This window comes from Uloborus diversus, chromosome 1 (assembly GCF_026930045.1).
Source record: "Uloborus diversus isolate 005 chromosome 1, Udiv.v.3.1, whole genome shotgun sequence".
Classification (NCBI taxonomy): Eukaryota; Metazoa; Arthropoda; class Arachnida; order Araneae; family Uloboridae; genus Uloborus; species Uloborus diversus.
In genome coordinates this window covers 231,518,328-231,546,026 of record NC_072731.1, presented here as the reverse complement: position 1 = coordinate 231,546,026, position 27,699 = coordinate 231,518,328, and the positions used below count along the sequence as shown (strand labels likewise).

At 34.1% G+C, this 27,699-nt stretch overlaps 1 protein-coding gene across 1 annotated transcript in view; it reads right to left on the bottom strand.

Annotated features, from left to right (window-relative positions):
• LOC129219245 (glucose dehydrogenase [FAD, quinone]-like) overlaps positions 1–23,103 on the bottom strand; it is an 83,986-nt gene extending 60,883 nt beyond the window's left edge. Inside the window, exons 1-2 of the mRNA XM_054853574.1 lie at positions 22,428–23,103; positions 21,024–21,137 (exon numbers count right to left, since the gene is read on the bottom strand). Of these exons, the coding sequence (XP_054709549.1) occupies positions 21,024–21,137; positions 22,428–23,103 (790 nt within the window). The remainder of the gene's footprint in view (positions 1–21,023; positions 21,138–22,427) is intronic.
• Between the last annotated feature and the right edge of the window lie 4,596 nt (positions 23,104–27,699).

Sequence of the window (27,699 nt, the reverse complement as noted above, 5' to 3'; positions counted from 1 at the left end):
TTTAACCTAGTGACATCGAAACTGTCAGCAATCTTTAACTGATAATACCAGCTCTTAATCATTGGTATTCTAAACCAATAACAAGCAAATTCCGAGCGTGGAGTATTTATTCTTTAAAAGCTCTTCATTGATTGCACTTTCCATCTTCACTGTCCGTCCTTTTTTTATTACATCCCATTCCAAGAATTTAACCCACATACTTAACTGGATAGATTCCCAAGATAAATCGCTCTCCAATCTTCAGCTTTACAACGTGACTACCATCCTAAAAAAGTCGGAAGCAATTACGAGGTATATCTTTCTAGTGTATATTATATTATTCGTATAAATTATACAGGTAATGTATCATGCATATTATGTATAAAAATTTGTAATATTCATCTGATCTGTAGTATTCACATCAGATCTGTAGCAGTAAAATACAACCACTCTTAGAATGGGGGTTAAATGTTCACTTTGACCTTGCTCCTATTTAAAAAAAAATATGTTTCAGACGTGTACCCTATTAACTTTAATTTCTGAGTACCTTGAAAAGTCGAAAATTTCTATGATCAAATTCGCATTTTTTCTGATATCTATTATTAGACTATTGTTTCTCAAGAAATGAGATATGTTCCTTTACATTGCAACCATCGCTTTCAAAATCTAGTTTATTTTGTTATTGCTGCATTAATAAGGCAAAAAAAAAAGGAAAGAAACTGATTCATTCATCAAGTTACCAAGTGGTTGACTTTGGATATCCCCGTACGTGACGCATGTAAATAAAGTAAATTTTAATTAAAAACCTTATTGAATAAAAATATAACTGTTTCAGGAGTATCTTTGTATCAAATGTAAAGATTGAAAATGTGCTAAGTTTAACTAAAATGTTAAGAGATGCGACAAAATGCTAGTGAAATTTAAGTCTCTGATTATCTGGCACGTGACGATGGAATGACCCATGATTAGTTAAACTTTTAATTGGTCTCATCACATTTCCAAGAATTTAGCAGTAATCTGATGATTTTAAAACACCATGGGAGAAGTTTAACCATTCAATTCATTTTCTTAAAACGACAAGATGTAAATATTAAACTACCTTACTGATTTCAGGACTAGCCTGAGGTAGGGGGTCAGCGAGAAACAGAAAAAAATTGCAAGGGGTCCATGGAATAAAACAAACTTGTGAACTCCGGCTGTGTAAAGACTCAATGAACACATTTTATTTATTCTTTTCCATTACAGTCGAACCTCGTTATCACGACACCTTTGGGACTGTCAACAAAATGTCGTCATACCCGAGCGACGTCATAACCGGAATAGTTTTAAAATTCGTAATTAAACATTAGTTAACAACAAAATTAGCTTTAATGAAGAAATTAATAGCGTTTATATGTTTTTAATTAGATTAAACTAATGACAATTTGAATTATTGGTAGATGTAACAAAAATTATTTAAAAAAACTTCACTCTCTCTCCTTTCGAAGGTGAAAAACCCTTTTAGTAATTCTTTTATCCACTTGAGAGTTGTGTGTCCCTTTTCAATCTAATGAGGAGCTCTTATCTCTTTTTCTCTCATGGCAGAAGCTTGCAGTGACCACCTACAGCTTCAGGTAGCTATGATCAGTGGCGTAGCTAGACCCGACTTTCGGGGGGGGGGGGTTACTTCTTTTATATATATATATATATATATATATATATATATATATATATATATATATATATATATATATATATATATATATATATGTGTGTAATCGCTTGGAATTTTTTCCTTTCTCTTCTCTCTTCTTTTTCTCTTTTTTTTTGAGATTAACTTTTCGGGGGGGGGTTGTCCCCAAACCCCCCCCCCCCTTAGCTACGCCCCTGGCTATGATCTTTCTTCTATGATGATAGCTATGAGTAGTCTTTCTCTTCTTCTGCTCTTTTCCTCGTCCATCTTTACAATCCACCTGCTTTGAATTCCTTTCTATTGTCCCTCAACTTGTCAAAATCTGAAACCTGTACCTTTCAGAACTTATCTACTCGCCCCCCGCCATTCTTGAGGTGTTGTGCCTGATCAAATCTCTTGTCAGAGTCCAAAGTTCGTACAACAAACATTTCCAAGTGTTTTCATTATTTTACTGAAAATTTGTCAATTTCAAAGAAATTTTTGATCTAGTTTGCGCAACTCGAAGCGTCGTCGTAACCGGAGTTGCACCAAAAAAACTGTCGTAAAATCTGGAGCCAGTTAATATTAAAGTAATACGGCATAAGTTCGCGACTTTCAAAAAGTGACGTGAAACCGGAGTGTCGTGATAATAAGGTTTGGCTGTATTCACAATCTGGGACATCCCGATGGGAGATCACTATAACCTTCCAAAAGTTTTCTTACTCGGCAAATTTTGTCCACCGATTCGGCAAAGCTATCCTCATTCGGCCAAACTTTGGAGCTCTGTTCGGTAAAATTATCATCATTCGGTGAAATTTGGAACTCCATTCGGCAAATTGGAAATTTCCGCCCTTCCCGAAATTTAAGTTCAGGGCGCCCCTGTTCAGAATCTCTGGTTAAAAACTAACTCCATAATAATGTTGTACATTATGCTCACCATTGCGTGTTGAAATCGCATTTTTGCCTCAGTTAGAAGGTCATCCAATTTCAAACTTGATAAATGGAATTATAAATTCCGTACACATTACTGAAAAGAGAATATATGACAAGAGGAGGTGAGAAGTTTCCCGAGACACTAAACGAGACTTAAACGTTATTTTCAGCCTTGACAAGTCTAGACCACGGGTCAACTTTTTATTCGAGGATGTTCGTTTAACTATAAGTAATGACCCGGTAGTTTCTTTTCAACACGAAACCCTTCATCATCCATGTCGTATTTACGGAATTTTAATTTTTTCAATAGCCCAATTCAAATTGCAATGTTAATATCACGAACCTGTATCATACTCAAGAGCACCCATGTGCAAAATTTTAAGGGGGGGGGGAGGGCTCAAAAATTTTCCCCATGGTTTAGCAGAATATTTTCCCTGTAGAAACCGATTTCAGTACAGATTAGAAATATTAAAATTTAACATTTTTTAATAACTTATTCATTAATGGCTGGAAAAGAAATTTTTATACATTTTTGCGAAGAAAAAGCACTAAAAGCAAGGAAGTTCTCATTTCTAAGGGGGGGGGGCCTGTCCCCTCTCTTGCCCCCCACCCCCTATAGGGGCGCCCTTGATCATACTCTCATGCCGGTTCAGTCATCATATAGAAGAACCTATGCTGACATGGCCAGGTAAAGAACAGTGAATGCAAATTTTTAAATTTTCTTTTTCTTTTTTTCTTTTCTTTCTTTTTTTTTTTTTTTTGCATTTTTGTCATCTATTTTACGTTAGTTTTATTGTACATGCTTGCTTATTTGGCTTCCGCTGAAAAAAGAGCGCCAAAAAATTTTCAATTCCAACATTTCCTTATTCTTAATACATAGATTCCAAAACCCGTTTCTTCAAATATCTCGAAAACTCATTTCTGCAGGTACTGCCGTTTACCTGCACACGGCAGTATAGAACTAAACTGTTCAAGCTATAGTTACATTAGTGTAATTCAATTTGATTGTGTTATTTATTCATAGTTTTAGTTTTGATGTCCAATGTTCATTTCTGTCCATTCATTTCAATTACAAATATTGTTTGAAAAACATGATATCACCCCCCCCCCTCCCTGCCCATGACAATGAAGCAAGGGCGCCCATATAGGGGGCAAGGGGGTCTCAAGCCCCCCTTTGAAATGAGAACTTCCTTGCTTTTAGTGCTTTTTTATTTCCAAAAATTTATTAAAATTTCTTTTCCAACCATTAATGAATAAGTTATTAAAAATGTCAAATTTTAATTTCTCTAATCTGTACTGAAATCGGTTTCGAAGGGGAAAATATTCTTCTAAACCACGTAGAAAATTTTTGAGCCCCCCCCCCCCTTAAAACTTTGCATATGGGCGCCCTTGCAATGAAGCATGAATTCTGACTTAAATGTATGTCTATGGAATGGCTCACCGCTCACCATTTGTTTCTTTTTAATACTAATACTAAAGACTATAAGTAGGAAAGCAAAGTTAGTATTTTTAAAAAATTGGCATCACTAGATTCTGAGGATATTTTGCGAAAACTCCGAACTCTAAAACTACAGTCCAAAAGTGTACCCAGTGTGCAAAAGATAAACTTCATTCAAAAAAGTAACATGAAAAAGGTATTGGGAAAAAATGTTTGCTTGACAATCACACAACTCAATTGTATTCCCCCCGTAATGAAATAAGGGGTCACTCATGCAAAAAATGTGGAGATGAGGACTGATACTTCCTTATTGGGAAATAAGCATTCCAAAAGCAGTTTCAAATAGAACGTTTTAAAAAACAAAGTTCCTGTTTTTAAAACAGAAAAAAACCTTTTGCTATGGCAACTAGAGACAATAGCAAAGCAAAGAACATGCGGCAACCGTCAACAGACTTTTTTGCAAAGTAATGCCAATGAAGAAAAGTGTTTACTCATATACTTCCATCATAGAACATTTCTGATGTTTTGACTGAGTTTTTACTACCATTCTGAGTGTTTACTACCAGTATTTCAAGCACTACTTTTGTTATCGGGTTTAAAAAATGGGAATCCAATGGTAGAAGCGGGCTGATATTCATTTGCAATCTGAGGAAAAATAAAAACACTTGAACTTCAATTGAAAACAAACGCTACAATAAATTGATGAGAATGCAGTTCGGTATTGAAAAAAAAAATACATAAAAAGAAAATAAATAGTGGATAGATATTTTTCATGAGTTGGTAGACATATTATTTCTTGACAAAAAAATTTAGTCTTCTGTGGTCACAAAGAAGAAAAACATCTTAAAAGCAAAGGAACGTCTTGCGGTTTGTGATATTATTATCCAATTATATGCCCCCTGTCCAAAGAACATTTAGTTTGTCAACAGACAGAAAGTCTCATCAAAATTTCGTATGTTTCGCCTAGCACCTAAAATGAATGAATTAATTAAATGGCATTATAGCAAGTCATGATGGAAAACAAAATTATTACCAAAACGCAATCTTCTAAATATTGTGGGTTTGAGTACGTTTAACAATACACACAGATCAGCAGACACGATTGAAATCCATGCCTTTTTATAGTCAATGAAGATGATGTGAGTTTCAAGGTTAAATCCTCTCCGCTTCTCAACTATTTTTTTTACCACAAAAATGTCATGGATACAAGATCTGCCTAGCCTGAAAATAGATTATTCCTCCAGAAGTAAGTAGTGATTGGAGGAGGATTGTTAGTAGGAGTAAGTAGTGACACCCCGAAGAAGGTGCCAACCTTGACTCCCAAAGGGTGTGCCGGGGGAAAAAAAGAGAGTGTGCGTGTGTGTGTGTGTGTGTGAGAGAGAGAGAGAGAGAGAGAGAGAGAACACAATGGCTTGAGAGCGCAAAATAAATAAATAAATAAATAAATAGCATTAATAAGAAATACCGAAGGAACGTAGGTTTTATGAGGGCGCAGAAAAAAAAAGGTCCACAGATTCGAGAGAGCAAAAAAAGAAAAGAAAAGAAAAAAGGAGATGAAAAATGGAGGCGCACTCGTTCGAGGACGCAAATAAAGTAAAATAAAATAGAATTTGAAGCAAAAAGGTTCGAGGATGGGAGAAAAAAAACACAAGGCGCACATGGCCTCGAGAGCGCAAAAGAAAAACCAAATGAGCTGAGGTTTGAGGGACCAAAAATAAACCGAAGGTGCACAGGTTTGAGGATGCAATAAGAAACAAAAGTGCACGAGTTCGAAGGTGCAAAAAAAAAAAAAAAAAAAAAAAAAGAAAAGAGAAAACGAAGGCGTACACGTTCGAGGGCACGAATAAAATAAAATACAAAACGCACAGGCTTGAGGGCGAAAAAAGAAAGAAAAAGATCGAAGGCGCACTGCTTTAAGAGCACAAGATAAATAAATAACTAAATATAAAAAACGAATGCTCACACAGAGGGCGTTCGAGGGTACCCAGGTGGCCGGTCGCATCAGCCGGTGCGCCGGCGAATCACTCCGCCCCCGATTTCATTATTGCCATTATTTCATTACTAATAACTAGTGGTACCCGCACGGCTTTACCCATAATAGAAAATTAAAAGGTCTTTTGGTTCGCCTGTATATTTACAAATAATGTATGGTGAATTTTCTCGCCAATTGGCTTGTGCCCATGTTACGATTCCATGTTATGATAGTTTCGCAATTTACTCGTCCATCTTATGATAATTTTGCTCGGTAAAATGTTCTTAAAATTGGAATAGAAAAAGAACCACATCGAATTTTCGAAAAACGCTTCGAGGTGCACACCCCCATGCTACAAACTAACTTTGTGCCAAATTTCATGAAAATCGGACGAACGGTCTAGGCCCTATTCGTATCACAGAGATTTTGACAGACAGAGAGAGATCCGGACAGAGAGACTCTCAGCTTTATTATTAGTAAAGATTTCACAATATGATTGATAGATGCTATTAAGTAAGCTAATTCCTCTGTAATTTTCACAACAGTTTTAAACTCTATCCTTAAAGACAGAGATTATTTTTGCCCTTCTATAATCTGCAGGTATTTTATATTTTCTCCAGTAGATATTAGCTGACCTCTTGAAAGTACTTCACTTGACTAATGTGTAATTAACTATGCAAAAAAAATTACTATATCTTTTTCGCTTTTTTTTTTTTTTTTTTTGCATCAAGTGTACCTGTCTCGTGCAGAAGATTCTTTTGAACATCCGTTTCTGACTTCTCAAAATCCAGCAAAATACCCTCCAATTTTACTGTTGCAATTTTTTAATGTTTTGCTTCACTATTTAATGCTTTTAGTGCTAATTTCAAAAAGAAACTAATTGTTTTGGCATTTGACAGAGAATGAGACATTTTGTTTAGCGCTTGACGACTCTACATTTTTAAGCCAAATCTAATACATATTTGAAAATTTTCGTTCATTGCACGTTTTGAAACGAAACATGAAGCTGTCACGTGCACGACAAAATGTCTGCGTTTCCGTGGAAAGGCCAACTCGTTATTCTGACATCTGACGTAATAGAGAAATTTGGAGTTCATATTTTGAAATCAGCACGTTCAGAGTAGACTTGAACACTTACATTTCTCACAGAAGCAAAAATGCTCTTGACCGGTGTTATATAAGCAAGATACGAGGTTCATTATCTATTCTCTCAGCGTAAAATGTAATTTAGTTGCAAAGGAATGTCCTAGCAAATCAGATATGTCGGCTGTTATAAGTATCCTAGAGTATGATCAGGAGCAGATGATTAAGCTTAAGATTATGTGTCCCCTGTCTTCACAGAGGTTGGTGTCCTCATGTAGTATTGAATGGGTAAGCGGAGCCTCTTCAAGTCTTTCCTTTGTTACGTCACTTGCTCAAGGAATACGGTCATAGCCCTTTGAATATTTCTCTTTTTTATTCTATTACGAGAAAAAATGGAGTTAAACTTAATAGTTTTTATTAATTTCTTATATTGTTCTGCGTATATCTTTATGGTTTCTTTTATTTTTTTATTTCAATTTTAACAGCTTAATTTTAGATGATCGATAATTTCATTTCAAAATTAGATACTACTTATGTAGAGTTAAGAGTTTATCTCAGACAAAATACGAAATAGTCTGGGCAACCATGTTGTTTGCTTCCATCACTTGTTGAGCTGGAATTAATAGTTAATTAAAAACTAAAAGATTAATGAAGAATCCAAATATAAGTTGTTTTTTTTATTTAATTTGGAGCGAGTTGTACCTTTTAAAGAAAAATTTTAACTCCTTTTTGGCTGAATTTAATACTATAATGCGAATGGATTTCTCTTGAAAAGTATTATCATTTTTCTTGCAACCAGAAGTCTATACTGCCGTGTGCAGGTAAACGGCACTATCTGCAGTAATAAGTTTTCGAGATATTTGAAGAAAATCTTTTCGGATTCAATACCAACAATGGGAAAATGCTGAAAGTTAGTGGGTTTTTTTTTTCGCGCCTTTTTTTTTTTTTCAGCGGAAACCAAATACACAAGCTTGCACTGTAAAACTGACGTACAATAAAGGACAAAAATGAAAAAATAAAAAATAAATAAATAAATAAATAAAAATTGCAGTTACTGCCTTTTTAACATCCCATGGACACACATGTTTTCCTCGGAAAACTGAATCTCTAACCGGGTGTATTAAACATGTGAAAAACAAACAATTTAATTTTGGCATTTGGTTCACAATAAAACTTTTATAGTTCGAGTGAGTTCCAATGGGATGACGAACAAACTCGGGTAGGAAAAAAAAGGTAAACAATAGGAAAGAAGAAAGACTGTAGGAAATAGCGTGCATTCATTTTCAAACTATATGTTTACAAATATATGACGTGCAGGAATAACATATCGTCATTTCTGGACTGATTGAGCTAGAACATAATTGGAAAGTCGACTTTTCATGTGATCGGGAGACAAAAGCTTTAATGGCAGTAATGGACAAGGAACACCGATAAATGATGTTCTTTGTCTTTGAGTCAAGCATATACTTATATGGAGTGCAATCACATTCAATCGCTTTACAGCGCAAATATGCCGGGTTTTGTGTACAAAATGGCGGAAACCAGTTATAAGATGAAAACTTTTCCTTTCATTTGAACTAATTGATCTACTTGCTTGGAAAAAAATACTGAAATATCGCTCCACATGAAAAGATATTTGTATGTTAACAAAAGTTGTCAGTATTTTACCAACTTCCCTGTGGGTAAAGAGAACAGTTAAGCACTAGCCAGTAGGTTCATTTATTACATATCATATTGAATTATTATCCTATTGCATTTACAAATCAGATTGGAAACGAAAACAGAAAAACAGACAACATTTGATTATAAGCAAGTTGCAAATCTTAGTCATAGAAATAAAAATCGTAGCGACTCTAACACAAAAGCAATCTAAAATGGAGAGTTTTACATGTACACATGTGAATAAATGAAAAACATATGTAGCTAGATGCATAGAGGTGTAAAATAGTTTTCTAGCCTGTTTGTTCACTAATAAAAAGCATATGTCTTATATGAAGCAGTGAGAAGCAAAAGGATGCAAGTGGACTATTTTAAGTTTCGAGTAAAACGCGTTTAAAGATAAGATCCTAGATACACTTTCAATGAAATTTTTTTCTAAATCACGCTGCACAGCAGCACCTACCAGATCTACCATAGACTAATAATAATAAGAGTAGACCGAGCTTTCTCATTCTTGCTGATAAAGAAAATTGGTTCATTGATGTATCATGTGACTAGTGGAAGGGCTTGGCGAAGACTTTGGCAGCATGGTTGCTAGATGGCAGCATTATATATAGTTTGGCATTCGACATGTATTTTAAGACAATGTGTTTTCATTAAAAAAAACTTCCAGGTGCAGAGATTGAACTGTTTTTCTTTTAGTTATGCATTATTTTGACATAAGTAATAGTTTTTGATCAGTTTTCGGTAACTTTTATTTCATTTGGAGCTGTCAGCGTTGGCGTGAACGAAATGGCGTAAACGTTTTGCGTTAACGCAAAAATGTACTAATCGGTATCTTAAATTGAAACTGTAGGTAAAAATCTTACCGTTTGCTGATTCTTCTTGGTCGCTTGCATCTTTTATTGCTTAGAGAGTTATTGAAATTGACTAAAGAAAATGCACAATGCTATCTAAACGAAAAACTCACTATATTAACAAAATATTTACAACTTAGAATAACAAATTTACAAATCGGACTCCATAAAAGATCATTCTTCCGTGTTACATCAATTCTATTTATTTTATTTCGCGCTGGCGTTGATCGTCTGCTACGATTAACGCCCGCTGTTGCTAGGATATCCACCAGTCACATGGTTTGGTTTATGAGCAGCAAAAGGGTTGCCATAGCTCGGTCTACTCTTATTATTAGTCTATGAGATCTACTAATACAATCTCTTGCTCCAAGACGGAGGAGAGGTTCACCTACCATTTGTACTGGTCATCTCCAAATTTTCAATTTTGCCACTTGCATCCCTTTGCTTCTCACTACCTCATATGTTATTGGAATAAAATATTTCATAAAATTTTAACATCTCTTGGAAACGAAAGCGCAGAAGGAACTATTAGTTGAAGCTCTGTATAGTTTGCTTCTCATTTCAAATTTTAGACTTTTCTTGAATACGACAATGACGAGAAATGGGATAGATATGGAGTAATTTTTGCCTTTCGTCTTTAAATTGCCCGTTCCTTCGCTGTTTTGAGGGAGAAATATCTTTGAATAAATAAGTCGGTACTTTTTTTTTAGATAAATACTTAACAACCTAGTCATACTGCCCTAGGACTGTAAAGCGCAGTATCTGCACAAATGAGTTTTTAAGACTTTTTTTTTTAAGAAACGTGTTTTGGATTTCGTACTAACAGTAGGTAAATGTTGGAATTTGCTTTTTTTTTTTTTTTTTACATTTTCAGCGTAAACCAAATAAGCAAGCTTGTACAATAAAGCTGAAGTACAATAGATGATAAAAATGCAGAAAAAAAGAAAACGAGCAACAACAAAAAAAAAATGCAGTTACCGAGCTTTGTCTTTCCACGGCAGCATAATTTGACTGTGTTTTAATCACACAGAATGAAGAAATTTCATCTTCACCCATCAACTACTACAATTCAAAATTTCTAGACTTAAGTGCATAATAGTGCGATCAACTAAATTGGTTTGCCTAATCTTTTTTTAACATTTTAAACATTTTGACATGTATTTTAGTTTTTTACTATGAAGATAAGTTATCAGTTTTAGATAAACATTCAGTGGAAAATAAAGGCAAGGTTGCAGAAAATCTACCCACCTGTATTGTGGTATATGGGTCATTAAACCCTTGCTTTTGACAGGTCAATGTCTGAAACTTTGTTCGGAAATCCAGTTTTCAGATAACCTTCATTTATCGATAACTGATAAATTTAGAAATATGAAGTGAAGGCTAAGAGTTTCTTTTTTTTTCAAACAATTAATCGTTCATTAAGTATAGTAAACCTTAATAATAATGATACATCATTTATACACAGCCTCAAAATACATAGCCAAGTCTGAATAATCAATATCTATATAGATATTTTTTATTTTAGAAATAAGGTTTCAAAAATGTTTTCTTACTTGAATTATCAACAGAATCTTCCCTTTATACAGTTCAAAGGAAAGGACTAGAGAATGTTGCGTTTGTGCACTGTTTAGACAGGCTCATTTACAGTGTTTCTACTCTACTTTTTGTTTAAACTCACCAAAAACTTGATGTAAAGCCATAAAAGTTTTCCATTTGTCATTACTTTTTCAAAAAATTACATATTAAGAAAAATAATTCAATTTTATGTAACGAATGCTGCGATTTTTTTCGGTACTGTGAATGTTTGAAAATAAATTTTCGCTTAAAGGTTCAATCTAAGTCTAGGATTGACTCAGAACTGTAACATTTACAAGCGTGGCGAAATCAACTGTACCGTAGAGCCTAAAAATTTGAATTGAAAAAAAAAGTAAGAAAAATAATGCTCTAAAACTGTAATTGATTGCAAAAATTTGAATTTATCATGTGTAATTTTTTTTTTTAAACTGTGCCTTCTATATCTGAGGTGTGACCAGGCCGGAGGGAATGCCATGTCAGCCTAGTCGGGAACTTGGGGCCCGTGCATTGAGTGGGCCCGGAAACCCAAATGCTTGGGTTTATCAATAGATCTATTTCAAACAAATCTAAGAAGGTTGTTCTGCCTTTATATAGGAGTTTAGTAAGACCTCATTTCTAGAGTATGCTGTGCAGTTTTGGTCGCCTTATCTGAAGAAAGATATTTGTGTATTGGAAAGGGTTTAAAGAAGAGTAACTAGACTAGTAAGGAGACTTTCAGATTTAGATGATGATACTAGACTTAATATGTATCGCCTGGAGCAAAGGAGGATCAGAGGATACGTGATTCAGTTTTTTGAATTGATCAAAATGAATAACGTTAATGGATTAAATTTTTGCGCCCAAAGCAGGACGAGGGGTCATTGTTTTAAGCTATTCAAATCACAGGCTAACCTAGAAATAAGGAAAAACTACTACTTTAGTAGGGTTGTGTGGGCACTTGGAACAGCTTACCGGAAGAGGTGGCAATGAGCAAGGAGGTGGATAGCTTTAAGAGGGCCATTGATCTTCATTGAGGACTAATAAATTAACTAGGACCAGCCTAGCTGGGCCAACAGCCTGTTGCTGGTCGTCACATTTGTATTTGTAATAAACTCGAAAAGTGCCATAGTGCAAGATATGGAAATTGTTTGGCAAGATATTTTCGACATGTATCTCCTTATCAATAAGGATGTAGTTTGAATGAAAACTGTTACCTGCATTTCTGAAAAAATATTTCTTAAATTACATAAAATGCTCCCGTTAAATATTACGCCAAAATATTTTCGTTAAGGTGCTCAAACAACGAAAGGAAGGTTTAATATCACAAATTATATTTACAATCCCAAAGACAAAATTTTCATAAAAAAGTTTTTCTACTTCTACAAGCTCCTTTCACAATAATTATTGCCTTTTCCACTAATCCTTACGTCCAGAGAAAACTAAGAGAAGGAATCATACTAATTCCTACTGCAAACGACAAAAGATTCATGAAGATAATTGTCGACATAAAAAAAAGACTGACAGCGATTAATACTAAATTACGTCTGCAAATTGAAGTTGAAAATTAAATACGCATCGCATTTTCACGTGGGCATTTATTTTTCACGTGGACTTTCATGTGATGCATCAGACAAAGGAAGATTGGAACGAGATTACCCGGCCAAACAATCGATGCTCTCTAATGTCTGTGAACTTGCTTCCTGCGATGTTGGTGAATAGACGAGCAGAGCAGTAATTTCATTTCATCAATGTGAGCGGTAAGTATTAAAATTTGATTCAAAAGTAGAATTAACTTACATTATTATTCACCGGAGGCCTTCCGCAAATTTCCTCTCAAAACGTTACTTCCAAGATAAATCAACTTTAATAATGCTGAAATAATCGTGCTGTAAATTAATACGTAAGCGATAAAAACTAGATTGCAATCATTTAAGCATCGTGGTAATCACTTTCCTGAAGAAATTTTGTCATGTATCATACAAGACAGGGAGTTGAAATGAGTATGGTTAGTATTGGATATTGTCTCCGATGACGTCATCATCTAACCTGACATCATCCATGAACACAAATTATGGGTGTCGCATTGACAGGTAATGCCAATGTACCTGACCAAAACGGGTGGGAAAGACTGCACTGAAAATGACATACAAATGATTGCAAAGGGTGGGGGGGCGGGTCCGTGGTCGAGTGGTCAGAAGTATCAGCTCCAACACCAGCTGCGCCGCCTGTCGCAGGTTCGGTTCCGTAGAGGGGAGATATTTGGGGGGGGGGGGGGGATGGGTGATCGAGGGGAAATACCTCATCTCAACTCTATGTTCTATTCTCACCTTTGTCCTTGGGGGTAATTCCCTTCTCTTTTTGACGTAAATTTTATTCTGACTTGTGCTTTGTGTATGCAGGGGATAACTTATTAGAACCATAGTTTTGGGACAAAAAGAACGGCTCAAACATTTTTGCGTTAATAACTGATTTTAAAACAAATTTAAAAGCTACACAGTGTGTATAGCTTGTACTAGCGGTAGTGCCTAGTTAGCGGTAGTTTAAACAAGTGTTGAAGAGAAGTTGGGCAATGTCACGAGATGGTAATCCATTGAATCACTATGTCTTAAAAAGGTCTACACTAAAAAACTACTACAAAACGTAAATTTTATTTTTTAAAAGCCTTTTCTTAGCTATGTGAATAGAAATCTTTAACCAGAGTCTAGTATATCAGGGATAGCCAACTTGGCTGTCAATTAGATAGAGTTTATATGTAGGAAATAGGTTGTGGCTTATCTTTGAACAGAAGACTTCGTGTAAGAAGGGGGCATCTCAACTTTTTAAAAACTTTCAGGCATAACAAAAAAAAGTTTTTTCCAACTCATATTTAAAGATTGTTTCCTTTTTTAATATGTTAAAATTTGCCTCTATGAAACCAATTTCAATGACAGGTCAATAAAACATTCTGTCAACTTTGTTTAGTTATTTGTTACGCGTTGGAACTTTACCGTTATTGTTTTAAATACGCTTTGGATTTTTCAATATTAATGTTTGGTTCTAATAAAAAAATTGAGATTCATGTGATGAAAAACACATTAGTTTCAAAGTAACACAGCAGCTTCGGTAACGGTTTTCCTCACTTTCTTCTAAAACGTAGCCTGTTATAGCTCCTATTTTTTCCAAATATCTTACGCAATGTTGGTTGGTGCTGAGTCTTTCCTCAACATAATGAAGAATAGCAAAGGATGTGTTTAGGGGGAGATGTATCCCCAAACTCAGAAGGATATATCACCGATAGAAGCCCTCGAATTACTGACGTGCTGTAGTGAGAAATAATTCATGAAATAATTCTTTCCAATGCTAGTAATGTGCATATTTTGATAAATTAACAGATGTTTTCAAAAATGTAGGTATTACTTGATCGGCAATTAAACAAATTATTGAATGTAGGGTAAGTGCATCAGTGCTCGGCCAGTAACACTTTAGAAATAATGTGTACTGTTAAATTCTGTAAATAGTAATTATTTTTATGATTAATTTGTTGAAATCTGACTAAATTAGGTATTTATTCCATTATTTTTCATCTAAAATTAGTGTAGTAACTTAAGGTGTAAATAGTATCTTGTAATGAATATACAACCCCCTTACATTCGAATGAAGTATACGGTCCCCCCATTTCTGAGCGATAAGATTTATGAATGGAATTAAAAGAAAATATGAGAAATTCGTAGAACTTTGTAGGATTTTCTAGATAATTCTTCGCTCGATATTAAACGCCGGGCGTCTTGTGAATGGGGGAGTCAGTTTGTTTGTTTTCTAACTGTGGAGTCTCGTTTTCAACGTTCCGCTGGAAGTGTGTATCAGCCTTTGTGCTGTGTTTTTGCGTATTTTGATGTTAATACGTGTGGCATCGTTGAGCTTACTGTGTTAATTGATATTTGCCTAATTGCTATGTTTAATTCAGCAATTGCTAAGGATATTTCTTGTACATAGTTGTAAATAAATCTCCTGTGTTTTCTCAAGAACTGCATCGTCATTAAAGAATTTCTTGAAGTGGCTGGACTCGTAACAGTATCAAGTTTAAAATAAAAATGGGGGGGGGGACATCTCCCAAACTCACTAATCATCCTTTTTTTAGCTCAAAGCAGTAGTTTACGGATTCCTTTTCTTTCATTAGTAATGATCCATTTTGTTTGAAGTTGTGTAATCATCTTTCTACTTTGTCGTTTGCTTTTTTTTCCAAGTAACCGGGAACACCTCAAATATTCATTGTACAATATTCTGTTATCACTTCAGTTTTAAAGAGATGTAATGTTTTAATGAAAAAGTAAATGCCTTTCAAAACTAAGTTCTGTTTAAAGGGGTTAGCCGACCACTTTGTTTAGGGATCCTTTGCATTTCTAATAGTTAGCCATGTTAGATTGTCTACTGATACTACGCTGAGTGGTGAATTTACCATGGAGTTAGTCACGTTATTAATTCTTTGTGGGATCGTGGTTTCACTTGAAGCCAGCTAGCCTTTTATTATTTTTTTTCCAGCCAATTGTTGAAGCCACTGTGTCAGATGGCTGAAAAAATAATACAAGACTAAGTGGCTTCAAACGAAGCGTTTCTGCAACCATTTTTTTTTTCTGAAGAAAAACTTGAAATTAGTGTCTTAACTATTTTTCAAAAGCTATCAATTTGATTTTTGAGCAATCACGATTGTTTATTGTTCTCACTTGACTGTTTTGATGTCCTATGATTTTATTTTCCCCCGGCCTCCCTCTGCAGCACCATCGTCGGCCGACCGCCTCACGATGCTGCTCCTACAGCGAAAACCGTCTCCAGATTGCGTCACTTGCCTACACACACACACGCATACATACACACACCTACACAAAACTACACGCAGACATATACACACTAACAAACACACACACACACACACCTACACATACACACAACTACCCACATCTAAACATACCCCCCACACACAAACACACATGCCTACACACACATACACCTACCCCCCCCACACACACGAACACACACGCCTAAATACACACACGCTCGTGATTGCGAAAAACATAATTTGAATTCAAGATGTCAAAGTTCAAATTATTTTATTTTATTTTATTTTTCTTCTGCTGTTAATTGCAACTAACGAATTTCTAAAACAAATTTCTTAAATTCAGTCAGCTGATGCGTCAAAAATTTAAGTTCCAATGCTAAAAGGATTGGTTTAGTTGTTGGTTCCTAACAGATCTTCTTACATTATGAAACGAATGATTTGAATTTAAGGTGGGCGCTCTGCTGTTAATTAACATTCTACTAATAGAATTTGGTGAAATTACTTTTACAACTACGTTAGCTAAAACTATTCCAAAATGTGAAAAATCTGCGATTGATCTTTCTATTACTCATTATGCTAAATTTAGATGCTGTTCTAAGTGCTCAAGAGTCTGTTATTACGTTTAGGATACTTTTTTCAAACATTGTTTTAGCTTCCTATTACTGCCGCTATAAAAATATTTAAGTTCGTAGGTCTTTTTCCTGAGTTGAACGATAAAATTTACAAAGACATGAAGAATTCATAATACGGGTGTAAATACTGTGATTATCAATTTTTCTGGAATAATGATATGTTTTCAGTTCCGCATTAGATTTTTTTTTCTTTTTTTTTCATTCAATTCCTTATACCCGATAAGATTAGTGAAAATGAAACGATCTATCACTGAATTTCGATTGTTTATTACTGGTGCATTTGCTCGTGTTAAAAAGACCTTGATTTTCAAAGTATTTTTTTTTTAATTTCTGAAACGGACTGAGAGAAATAACAACAAAAATATACATCCTTGAGTTTTACCGATATTGTGTTCTTGTATTGATTTCTGAAATTCATAGTTTATCGAAAATCGATAATCGAGTCCCGACTGCAGGTGCTTTAACCTTATGTATTTTTCGAAGTTCTGTCTGTTAATTACAAATTTCTAAAAGGCAGTTTCTTTGGTCTAACCTTGACGAAACTATTGATCATTTAACTATATCCCCCCTTTTTATTTTATTTATTTATTTATTTATTTATTTTTTTGAGCAATCACGATATTATTGTTCTCATTTGACAGTTTTGAATTCCTATGATCTTATTTTCCCGCCAGCACCCTCTGCCAGCACCACCGTCGCGTCGACTGGTCTCACGATGCTTGTCCTATTGCGAAAACCGTCTCCAGGTTGCGTCCATATCCTACATTTACACACACACACACACACACGAATGCCTACATACACGAACACCTACACACACGAACGCCTACACACACGCGCGCGTACACACACAGCACTGCATACACAACAAGCACACACATGCATATATATACACACACACACACAAACACACGCACCCACACAAATGCGCCTACACAAACACACACGCGGATTCATACACACACACATTCGTGATTGTGAAAAACATAATTTGAATTCAAGATGCCAAAAATTCAAATTAATATATATATATATATATATTTTTTTAGTTTATTTATTTATTTATTTATTTATTTATTTATTTTTATGTTTGGAACATCCTGATTGAAATATTACAATTTATTCAGATAAATATTTTATTTATATCTAGAAAATCAATTACCGTGCTTGAAGATCCAAACCATACTCATCTTATGAAATTGATTTTCTATTATTTTTAAGAACAGTAGCATTATACTTCCCCTACTCCACTAAAAAATGTTTATTTTTAAATAAATATTTCTATTGAAAGAATTCTTTAATCGCTACTGATTGAAGTATTTATAGAAGTAGTTTATATAGCAACAATAGAGTAATTGATTTTGATATATTTACTGCTTTTTAGTAAAAATGTAAAAATTGCGTATCATTATCAATTTCAATGTTAACATACCGTCTGTCTCAGATGCCGATACAGTAAAGTTCATTTTTCATTACTTTCTTATATTTGTGAACTTTAATTAATTCGATAGCAGTTATGAAATTATTGCAGAAAAATAGATCTAGCACAATTAATTCAGATTCATTTTTAGATTCAGAATACTAAAATTTCAAAAGGTAATTTTGCAAAGATCATTCTCATTGTTTTTTCCGTAAACAAATAGCATTAACTTCGATAAGAGATTCACATAATCATGTATAATAGAAGTAAAAGCAGCCTAAATGAAACACAAATTAGCAATAAATTTGTGAGATATTAATAACGTCGAATAGATGTTCGAAACATTGAAATTGTCAAGAAAAAAAGTTTTACCTTCTGAGAAACGTTTTAATTGGTATTACGGAATTAAAACTTTGAACAAAATTCAAAGTATTTTAAACTTCTAAAGTTTTTAAGTTTTGAAGTGCGGTGACACTTGAGAAGATGATTTGTCCAGTTTTTATTAAGAGTTCTGGGGATTGGTATTTAAAAGTAAAAGAAAAAATACCCTCTCCCAATTATTCTTGAATGAGCATTGGTGATTATTTCATTCAAGAGATCGTTAAATTTTTCCAAATCTAGTTCGGATCTGTTGGAGGTTATGGAGTTGCACAGCGTTAAAACAAGCTTTCAGGTTTATAACTATATCGAATATACAAGGTGTTCCGTTTTAACCTGTGTTGTAGTTCGTATAGAGAGAGGTGACACTTGGTTATAACATTACATTTATTCTCAAAGGTAGTTAAAATAAAAACATTAGCAAGAACAAGAAACCTGGAACAAGACACGCAACAAGTACACAAGTGAGATTCAACATGGCCGATTCATTCAGTTCACTTCTTCATTTTATCTGTTGAGTGCTAGTCAACGTTGCCAGATATGACACTCTCCTCCTTATTTGTTAGTTAGAAAACAAATAAAAATACACAATGATGTACAAAATAAATTATTACAAAGTAATATATACATTCATGAATCAATGCCATATCTTTGAATTGGTTTTACGTTTCGCTTTGGTCTGGTAGAACGTATCGGTGATTTTTGCGATTCAGCATTCGGAGGATTTTCGGGCTTAACTATTGACGGTTCTGCATTAGGTAATGTTTCATTTGTACAATTATTTTGAGCATTTTCTTCATTAGGTTTGCTAGCAATATCTAATGCAGGTAAAATAGCATTCCTAATGGATGGTAAATTAACATCACGGTTCATATTAGTTAAATTTGAAAAACTAGATTTTTCTTCGTCTATTACAGACTTTCTAAGATGATCAGAATGAACATATCGTGTTTTGTTATTAACTTTAACTAAAAATGTATTCTGGCTTATAACTTTAGTAATTTTACCAGGGAACCATTTAATTACATCACCTCTAGTTGATTTAACCCACACCCTCTCATTTATTTCAAAATTTCTTTTAGTAGCGTTGCGATTGAAATAAGATTTTTGATAATCCTGATACTTTTTTTCTTTTAACAAATGATTACTTCTAACCTTCGTAATAACAGTTTGTGGCAAATAGCCAAAAATTAACTCTGCAGGAGTTTTTAACGTTACTGATGAAGGAGTATTCCTATAAGCAAAAAGTGCCGAATCTAATCTATGTTGAAAATTATCATATTTACGATCAGAAAATGTTTGTCTTTTCAACATGTTTTTAACAATAGATACTGAATTTTCCGCTGCACCATTAGAATTTGGATGATATGGTGGAGAATTTGCTGGATTAATCCCGTTCGATTTAAAAAACTTTAAAATTAAGTCAGATTTAAGTTGCTGAGCATTATCAGATACTACATCACTTGGTAAGCCAAAACAAGCAAATAATTTTCGTAATTGAGTTATTGTCGATTTTGAATCAATGCTATTTACTACAGATACGTCGATCCATTTCGAATAGGAATCTTTAACAATTAAAAGATTTTTACCCTCAAATTCCGCAAAGTCTATGTGTATTCTTTCAAAAGGCTTGCCAGTTAAAGGCCAAAAATTTGATTTTACTTTTGGAGCTGAAGGTCTTGTGAGTTGGCAAGGTATACATTTATTTACAAAATTTTCAATAAACTGATCAATTTTTGGGAACCAAAAATAAGCTCTAGCCAACTGCTTCATTCTAAAAATACCTGGATGCTCATTGTGAAGAAGCTCCAGTATTTTGTTATGCCATATTTCAGGAACCACTAACCTATTTGCTCGAAGTAAACAATTTCCTTCAACACTTAATTCATTCTTTACCTTTTTGAATTCCTTAAGATTTTCTTCAACATCAGTAGGCCAACCAAACTTAGTGTAATTCAACACTTTTGATAAACAAGGATCAAGAGATGTTGCTCTCTGAATATCATCAATTTTTAAATTTTCAAAATCAGAAAAGAAACATATGAAATGTGTGAACTCATCAATTGGTTCATCATCTTTACATGGTAATCGAGATAGTGCATCAGCGAGCAACAACTCTGAACCCTTTTTATGCCTTATTACATAATCATAATTTGAAAGGATTATGGCCCATCTTTGCATTCTCGCGTTAACCATAGTTGGTACAGGTTTATTATGACCAAATAATGTTAACAATGGCCTAGAGTCTGTCTCGATGGTGAATTTTTGACCTTGTAAAAATTTATTAAACTTTTTTATACCAAAAATTATGGCCAAAGCCTCTTTATGCACTTGAGCATAATTTCTTTCAGCTTTACTCAAAGTTTTGGAAGCGAAAAAAATTGGTCGAAGCTCACCGCCAGGAAATTCATGACACAAGACAGCCCCCACGCCATAGTCTGATGCATCACATTGCAAAACTATTGGTTTTGCCATATCACAATGAACCAAGATATTATGCTTTTTTAACAAAGTTTTGCTATGTTCAAAAACTTTTACACAATTTTTATCAAATTTCCACTTAACATCTTTTTCCAGTAATTTATAAAGTGGACGAAGAGTATTAGATAAATTTGGAATAAAATGAGAATAATACCCTAATAATCCAAGATAACTTTTCAGTTCAGTACAATTTGTAGGCACCGAAGCTTGATATATATCATTGCACTTTTCATCTAAAGGATGGACACCAGTGAAATCTTTCTTATGCCCTAAAACTTGAATACTGTCTTTAAAGAATTCACATTTAGAAAGATTTATCTTAACATTGTAAGAATTTAGCCTATCCAAAACAATTTCAGTTCTTTTTATACATTCTTCTTTTGTATTTGCCCTTATAAATAAATCATCTATGTAACAATTTGTATACGAAAAATCTTTCAATATTTCATCCATCTTTTGTTGGAAAAGAAAAGAAGCTGATTTGATCCCAAAAGGAAGTTTAGAATACCTGAGTAAACCTCTGGGGGTATTTAATGTTAGCAATTCCTGTGATTCAGGGCTAATTTGAATCTGATGGAAAGCTTTTGATAAGTCTATTTTAGAAAAATATTTCCCACTTCCCATACTAGTTATAATTTCTTCCTGAGATGGTAGAGGATAAAATTGAGTTTCACAAAACTTGTTGACAGTAAGTGAAAAATCCCCGCAAATTCTAACAGCTTCCCTACCATTTCCATCAAGTTTGGGAACAGCAACTATTGGTGTTGCCCATTTGGAATGACCAACAGGGTACAAAACACCATTGTTAATAAGAGTATCCAACTCCTTATCAACAAGATTTCTTAAAGCATAAGGGACTGGTCTACTTTTGCAAAAAATGGGAATAGTTTCCGATTTCATTGCTATATTAATAGGTACACCCAAAATACCAGTTGTATCATTTAAATTAAAACAATTTGGATATTTATGCTTAAAATACTCAACAGTAGAAGAGACATTATCAAAATTTACACTTTTATCAAGTACCATATTTATACAATCATCAATCCTAATTTTCAATATTTTGATCCATTTTCTACCCAACAAAATAGGCTTATTATCATTATCACAATCAACCACAATTAATGGTAAACTGTAACACTTATTCAAATAAATTACGGGTACATCATAATTTCCTACAATTTTTAAATCATTGTTAGTGTAAGATTTCAATATTGGGGCTGGTTTCGACTCTATGTAATTTAATTTCAATTTTTTAAATTTATTTAACGAAATAATTGAATATTCACTGCCAGTGTCAATTTGCATATTCACTTTCACCCCATTGATATGAACATTAGTAGTGTATGGGTTAACGCTACCCAAATTCTTAGACATAACAATGTTATTCAAATGTTCTGATTGTTCACTCACACTTACGTTACCCGAATTTTTAGAAAAATTGTTATTCAAATAAGGTTCTGGTTTATCACTTACATTTGCAGCACCTTCAAGAAAATTCGTATTTGAAGCTTTACATGCAGGCTTAATGTGACCCTTTACACCACATTGATAACACGTAGCATTCTTGAATTTACACTCTCCTCTGTGAAATTTAGCACAGTGCTTGCACGATTTTATTACTTTTGTAATTTGATGAGGATATGTTGGCTTTCCAAAATTCTTCCGTGTCGAATCTTTTGGTTTTACTTTCTTATACTCATGAATTTTGAGGACGCTTTGATTTTCTTCTTTTAGTGACTTGGTCTCTCTAGATGCTGTTTCCATAGCAAGAGCCAGTTCAGAAGCTTTAGCAAAATCAACGTCTTTTTCACTGAGTAATTTGTTTTGAATTTGTTCGGACTGTAATCCACAAACCAATTTATCTCGAAGTGCGTCGTTTAGAAATGCACCGAAGTTGCACTTGCTGGCGAGTTCCTTTATTTTTACAATGAACGTTGAAATATCTTCATTACCTTGTTTGAGATTGTAGAAGCGAAACCTTTCCATAATGGTTGAAGAAGCCGGGGAATAGTAATCCGTTAAAACTTTCACAATGTCGGCATATTTTACATCTTTAATTTCTTTCGGCTGAAGTAAGTTGCGAAGCAATGAGAAGGTCTTCTTTCCAATTGCAGTCAACAAAAGGGCACGCTTTTCATCATCGGAAGTGATTTTGTTGGCCTCGAAGAAAAAATCCGCTCTCATGAGGTATTCCACAAAGTTGTCCCCTTCGACGAAACTTTGCAAATGAGCAATACCAGTGTTCGGCATCTTATCGTAATATTTTCCAATTTACTCGTCGCCAATATTGTAGTGTGTGGGAGAGAGGTGACACTTGGTTATAACATTACATTTATTCTCAAAGGTAGTTAAAATAAAAACATTAACAAGAACAAGAAACCTGGAACAAGACACGCAACAAGTACACAAGTGAGATTCAACATGGCCGATTCATTCAGTTCACTTCTTCATTTTATCTGTTGAGTGCTAGTCAACGTTGCCAGATATGACAACCTGCAAGACCTTTATTTTTGCAACCGTTAGTCCTAGATGTATACTTACAATTGCATAAATGTTCAAAATAAGATGCAGAGTTAAGGTATCAAAAGTTTGAAGTAAAAATAAAAATGAGTCAAAAAATACAAAATTTAACTTTTTATTCGTGTCCCAGGTCCCCTAACTTATATTTAGAGAATAAATCTCCATTAAAAAATAATTCCAATGCAAAAAGTTTGGAATTATTACGACTAATACTCATCGAGATACGAAACGCAGTGTTTAGTGACTTACACCACTTTTCACTCGCCGTCAATGACGCCTTTTGGGTTAAAATATAGCGGTTAACAAGTGTTTAAAATTATATGTGTCATGTGTGCATAGAGTGTGGTTTTTCAAGTTGTTCAATGTTTTGTAGTGTCTTTGCGTATCACGGCATAACATTTGCATTTATTTTTGAATAGCAATGGAAAATATACCTTATTTTCCTTACCTTATTTTTCTTATACCTTATTTTTCTTACTTTGACGACCTGCCATTTTTCTGAAAGGGCGATGAGTTCCAATCTCATCTTCTGTTTGGTCCCCTAAAACTTTATCAGTAATAATTTTCAATGGAGATTATTTCTTTAAATATTAGTTAGGGACCTAGAGCCCGTATAAAAAGTAAAATTTTGCATTTTTTAAATTCATCTTTAATTTTCCTTCAAACTTTCAATATCTTAACTCTGCCTCTGATTTTGAACATTTTTTGCAATTGGAAGTATGCATCTAGAACTAACGATTGCGAAAATGAATGTCTTGCAGGTTAGAACGGAACACCCAATATGATGTCTTAATATCACAAAGGTTTTGTCACTCTCTTTTCTCTTCTTTTAATGGATTTTGGATGAGAGAATCTACCCTTTGCATTGCGGAATAGTGGAATATTAAAAAAACTAAAAATCAATAACAAACTGAATCAATTAATTCAGAAAGGGCGTAAGTTCAATGGATTTCGCTGCAAAAAATCCGAAACGTTACTGACAATTTCCCTGGAACATTTCGGGACTTGACAGGTTTGAGTCTATTTCTCCGTACAATCAAGTATCTGTGCAAAAAAAGTTTCCTGAATTGCTACAAGTTTCACTAATGCAGAATTTTCACTGGTGTAAAAAATATTTTTAGTCACCAGTTTAAAGAGTGACTAAGCGTGTTTATTTAGTGTATCGGCTTTAGGTTGATTACGGCCCGTCCGGATTGACTAAGCTCCCAGTGAGAGAGAGCATAAATCACTGGATAGCTGCAGCTTTATAAGGTAAGAATTGCCGGCAATCAAGTTGCTAGGTTCTATCTTACAATGGGGTTGTTTCCTTCCGTCAGAAGTAGTACTTTTTGTCACTAAAATTGATAGAATAAGCAAAAAAATAAATAAATAAATAAATAAATAAATAAAAATAAAGTAAAATAAAATAACATGGACCCAGAAAATACTTTTATTTTCCCAACAGTTATTTTTTTATTAATTTTTTAAAATGTCCGATTTTTCAAACAAGGCGTGGTCTTGATGACGTTACAAATGATGCTTTTTGGCGTATCTTTCTAGCGTTTCCATGTTATGATAATCAAGAAGCGAATTAAAATTGCACTCTACGCTTGCTATCAACCATATCATTGCCAACACACGTGAGTAAAGATGTGTATTAAATGTTTTGATCTGTGAATGGCAACACTGAATGGCATTTAATCATTTGTGATGTCATCGGCAGAAATATAAACAATGAAAGCGCAGCGATTTAAGTAATTTTTAAAAATATTAAGCTTAAACAAATTATTTTAAAAATGGTCAGATCCTATGTTAAGCATGCTTTTTCAGAAAAAAATACATTTAAAATTTTGGAAACGGCCCCATTCTTCTTTGGCTATGATTGCATTTATGCTTCTGGATCTTTGTTATTTAATCAGGAAGGTTCTTATCAATAACGTTTACCTACGTAACTTTTTTGAAAGTTCAAGAAGCATGTCTGGCTTTAACCGGGATGATTTGCATATCCTGCTGAACGTTTCAAGGATGATTTTAGAAAGTTTACCGACATTTAGCGGAAATCGTTCCTGTTTTTTGCACACGTTCCAGGCAGAAATTAGGCACATCAGTTGCCCATTATTTTCCAGGAACGCTTAAAAATTGTTTTTCCATTGTTTTGTAGGACTTATGCCCTTTTCTAAAGTAATCGATTCAACTATTTTGCGAAATCTTTATCAGCTTCGAATGATATGTATCCTCCGGAGAAAAAGGTCGTTTAATATATTTGAGTTCCTAACTGCGTAAGACGACAAAACTGATTTATTAACAATCTACGCATTATTTTCTCAAATAAAAAGAAACAGACAACGCAGACTGGACTTTGATAATAACGTGTGGAAGATGAGAAGGACGTAGAAATATCGAAAATTGATAAGATGATTGAAACGAAATTTATTTTTAGATTGCGATTCTATTTTTCTTTTTTCTTTTTTTCCTAACTTCCTTTTTACTTGATGTTGTTTTTATGATTATTGAGAAATGTAATTGAAAAGTGGAAAACAGCAGAGCTACTAATGAAATTTTTTTCACAACACAAAATTGGGCGCATAAAATTTCAAAGATCTAATACCTACTAACAATTCTGAATATTTATTTTTTTTTAACTTACTTTTACAAAAAAGGAAGTATTGTGTTCGTAAAAAAATTTTCACTCAAAAATCGGCCTTAATTTTCATTTTGCTCGACCCCGAATGAATATTGAGTGTTTTTTTTTTCCAACCCGACCAGACGTGGATATATGCCTAAGAACGTACAGACACCCGAAGTATCCATTTTACAATTCCCGAGTTAATTACAAGGAGTTTTCTCGTGACGTCCGTATGTACGTATGTATGTGCGTATGTGTGTATGTGCGTATGTGCGTATATATCTCACATAACTCACAAAAACAGTATGTTCTAGAAAGTTGAAATTTGGTACGTAGACTCCTAGTTGGGTCTAGTTGTGCACCTCCTCTTTTTGTTGCATTCGAATGCCCCAAAGGGGGTCTTTTATTTTTCATTTAGGAACAAATTCGTCGCCAACGGTGAACTGACTTGGCGGAGGGTTGCCATTTCCTCGCGGGAGTCGGGGAGACACCCCCCCCATGGAGATTCTAAAGCCTTTTGTATCTGAAGATTTGAAGAGTTCCAGATGTTCAATCGTTCTTCTCTTTTAACTAATGTACTCATTTGCTACTGTTGAAAAACCGCAACTGATACCGCGATTTTTCTCTTTGAGTGGGCCTGGAAGAAGTGTCATCGCGCCGTTCGACCCCTGAGCGTTGTGCGAACTAATGCATCTACTAATCAGAATGAATTCGCCCTAAATTTCCCCTTTTACTGATCATTGAGGGAAGAAACATTATTATTTATTTCCACTTTTGCTGATTTATATCATTGAGGTTGTAAAAACAAAATAACCTTTTTGGTCTGCTACGGGAGTTGTTTTAGGGGAGTATTCTTCTTTTTTTTTAATTTAAAGAAATGGTTTAAACGAAGAAATAAATTTAAAAGTTTCTCTAGCAGCTCTAGTTTTCAGATAATTTCAGCTGCTTTACCCAAATTATGCAGTTTTAACTCCATTTTATGCATTTCTAAATCAAAGTGTAGGCCTCTGAAACAAGGACTGCCTCCAGCATGTTTGCTCTGCTATAATCAGTTGGCAGTCTAGTTACATTCAGAAAAACTCACTACATGAAGTAAATATCTAGTAAGTTTAGTAACAAGGCTTCAACGAATTGCGGTCAACTTGTAAGTTCTTGCAATGCATATATTCGCTTTGCGTGATGTGTGACGAATTGGATCTTTGTATGTAATATTTTCAGGGTCCGACTAATGTAGACAATAAACAAAATTTTTTGGGGGTCCTCTACAGTCAAACCTTATAAACAAAAGCATTAATAAAGAATCAGGGGTAGTAGTTTCAGGGGTGTTCAGGTGTTAAATCACTTATTCAAAGCAACCCACACTTGTACACATGAAAAACTAGATAAATTCAGGAGAGTACCTTAATTTTCTTACATAGAAACTGCAGCAATTTTAGTATTTTTGGGGCTCTTAAAAATTAGGGACCCATGGCCAACAGCCTAATTGGTCTGGTTGGTAATTGAGCTCTGATTCTTTTGTATAATACACTTTGAATAAAAATTCCATTATTTGTTTTTCATTTGATCTATGGATGTAACTTAAACCCATGTCACAAATATTTCAATGCTATGTTTTAGAAATTTGAGCTCCTGCGCAAAAATTGATGCCCCGTAAGAAATGCTTTGGTGAAACGGATGCAACGTGAAAATGCAACTTCAGACCGTTTAGTTACATTCATTCC